General features: G+C 52.9%; 1 protein-coding gene across 1 annotated transcript in view; it reads right to left on the bottom strand.

The window, feature by feature from the left end:
• The window catches only part of DICSQDRAFT_63179 (MFS general substrate transporter), a gene marked incomplete at both ends in the record, with an annotated part of 2,403 nt that extends 841 nt beyond the window's left edge, over window positions 1-1,562 (bottom strand). Inside the window, 9 exons of the mRNA XM_007366944.1 lie at window positions 74-457; window positions 531-691; window positions 783-845; window positions 917-947; window positions 999-1,147; window positions 1,198-1,225; window positions 1,282-1,357; window positions 1,414-1,451; window positions 1,510-1,562. Coding sequence (XP_007367006.1) covers window positions 74-457; window positions 531-691; window positions 783-845; window positions 917-947; window positions 999-1,147; window positions 1,198-1,225; window positions 1,282-1,357; window positions 1,414-1,451; window positions 1,510-1,562 — 983 coding nt within the window. The remainder of the gene's footprint in view (window positions 1-73; window positions 458-530; window positions 692-782; window positions 846-916; window positions 948-998; window positions 1,148-1,197; window positions 1,226-1,281; window positions 1,358-1,413; window positions 1,452-1,509) is intronic.
• Window positions 1,563-1,583: the final 21 nt, after the last annotated feature.

The following is a 1,583-nucleotide window of genomic DNA, read 5'->3' as shown; positions in this document are numbered from 1 at the left end:
CGACGAGACGATCCTACGAGCTCGGCTCAGCACACCGCTCTAAGCTCGAGCCTGAGTAGAAAAACGGACTTACGGCCCGAGATTCCCACACCCGATAACGATCGCAATAGCGACCACCCTCTTTACCTCCCCACCCGAGTTCCCACCCGCCCAAGCAAGAACGCACGCTATGCTCGGAAATAGGCCACAGACTGCGAGTATCGTTCCAACATATCCGGTCCACGAATCCGCAGTTGTGAAGAGGATGCAATAGCCCGCAAGCGCCGTGAGCGACCCGACGAGAATGAACGGGCCACGCGCACGGAAGCGGTCAGATAGTACACCCCCTACAACGGTAGTGAGACAGCCTGCGGCATTTGGCGGCACGGAGAGGAGTTGGGCTTTTGAGGAAGAGAAACCCAAACCGGTAATCATGGTGGGCAGGAAGAGGGAGAAGGCGTAGGCAGGGATGATGAGGCTGAACGACACAATTCCGATGCGCGACTGTTAGGACACCGTAGCAAGATTCACAACGCTATGCTGGAGCATACCAGAAGTGGATGCCAAAGAGCATCCATACATGCGGGTCGCGAAGAGCCTGGAAGACGAACTTACGCTTGAACTCTTTCGAGAGTCCTGTGCTGTCCTGCTTGATGGTCTCGACCAACCACTCCCTCTCAAGCTTCGTGAGGAACGATGCATTCTCCGGATACTATGCGTGCGCAGCTCCCGTGTGTGACAGTGTGCAGAATGTGTATACTACTCACATCGGACATGTAGAACTATGCGAAGATGGCGACGACGAAGGTCACTATCGTGGCAGATCTGTCTCGCTGTGTCTGTACCAGATGAATGATGTGACATACCTAATCCTTCGAGTATGAACTGCCATAGTCCTGTCAGGTCATCCTTCTCGGTCATCGGACTTGACACTCACGATCCAAGACCACCCATTCAGACCTCCGATCCTTGAACAGACGTGAGCCGATGCAATGACGAGCAGGGGTGGGCGTCCTTACCCGTCCATCTTAACGATAGCGAATGCGAGCAACCCACCGAATGCGCCGGCGAGCGTTACAGCCGAGTATAGAAGACTGATTCTTTGGGCATGGGCCGTTCGCGGATACCAGACGCAGAGGTAGAACGTCAGGCCTGGGAAGATGCCGGACTGCCATGCCATTTTAGTCGACAAGACAAGAAGAGAACATGGTTGCTCACCTCTGCCATGCCCTGAAACACTCGGGCTCTGCGTATTTACAATTGGCGACTCAAGCAAAGCAATCGTTAAGGAAGGAGACGTACGTCATGAGCCCTCCAAAGCTCTTCACGAAGCCTTCAGCGACAACTATGATTCCCCAGGCAGCCATGATGAAAGGGACTGCGATGAAGTTAGTTCTGATCAAAATAATGAAGGCTACTGAGAGTAGTGCTCACTCCATCTAGAGGGACCAAGTTTCTTGAGGGCGAGATTCCTGCAGGATGAGCGTCAGATGTGCAATCAAATTCAATGCACCGATGGAGGTCTTTTACGAAGGGACTTCTAAGAGCGCATAGGGTATCTGCACTTTATCAGTCGTCTTCATGAAACAGAAAGAGGCAGAAAA

Source organism: Dichomitus squalens, assembly GCF_000275845.1.
Source record: "Dichomitus squalens LYAD-421 SS1 unplaced genomic scaffold DICSQscaffold_21, whole genome shotgun sequence".
NCBI lineage: Eukaryota > Fungi > Basidiomycota > Agaricomycetes > Polyporales > Polyporaceae > Dichomitus > Dichomitus squalens.
The sequence above is the reverse complement of the archived record's forward strand: the minus strand, read 5'-3'. Positions and strand labels throughout refer to the sequence as shown.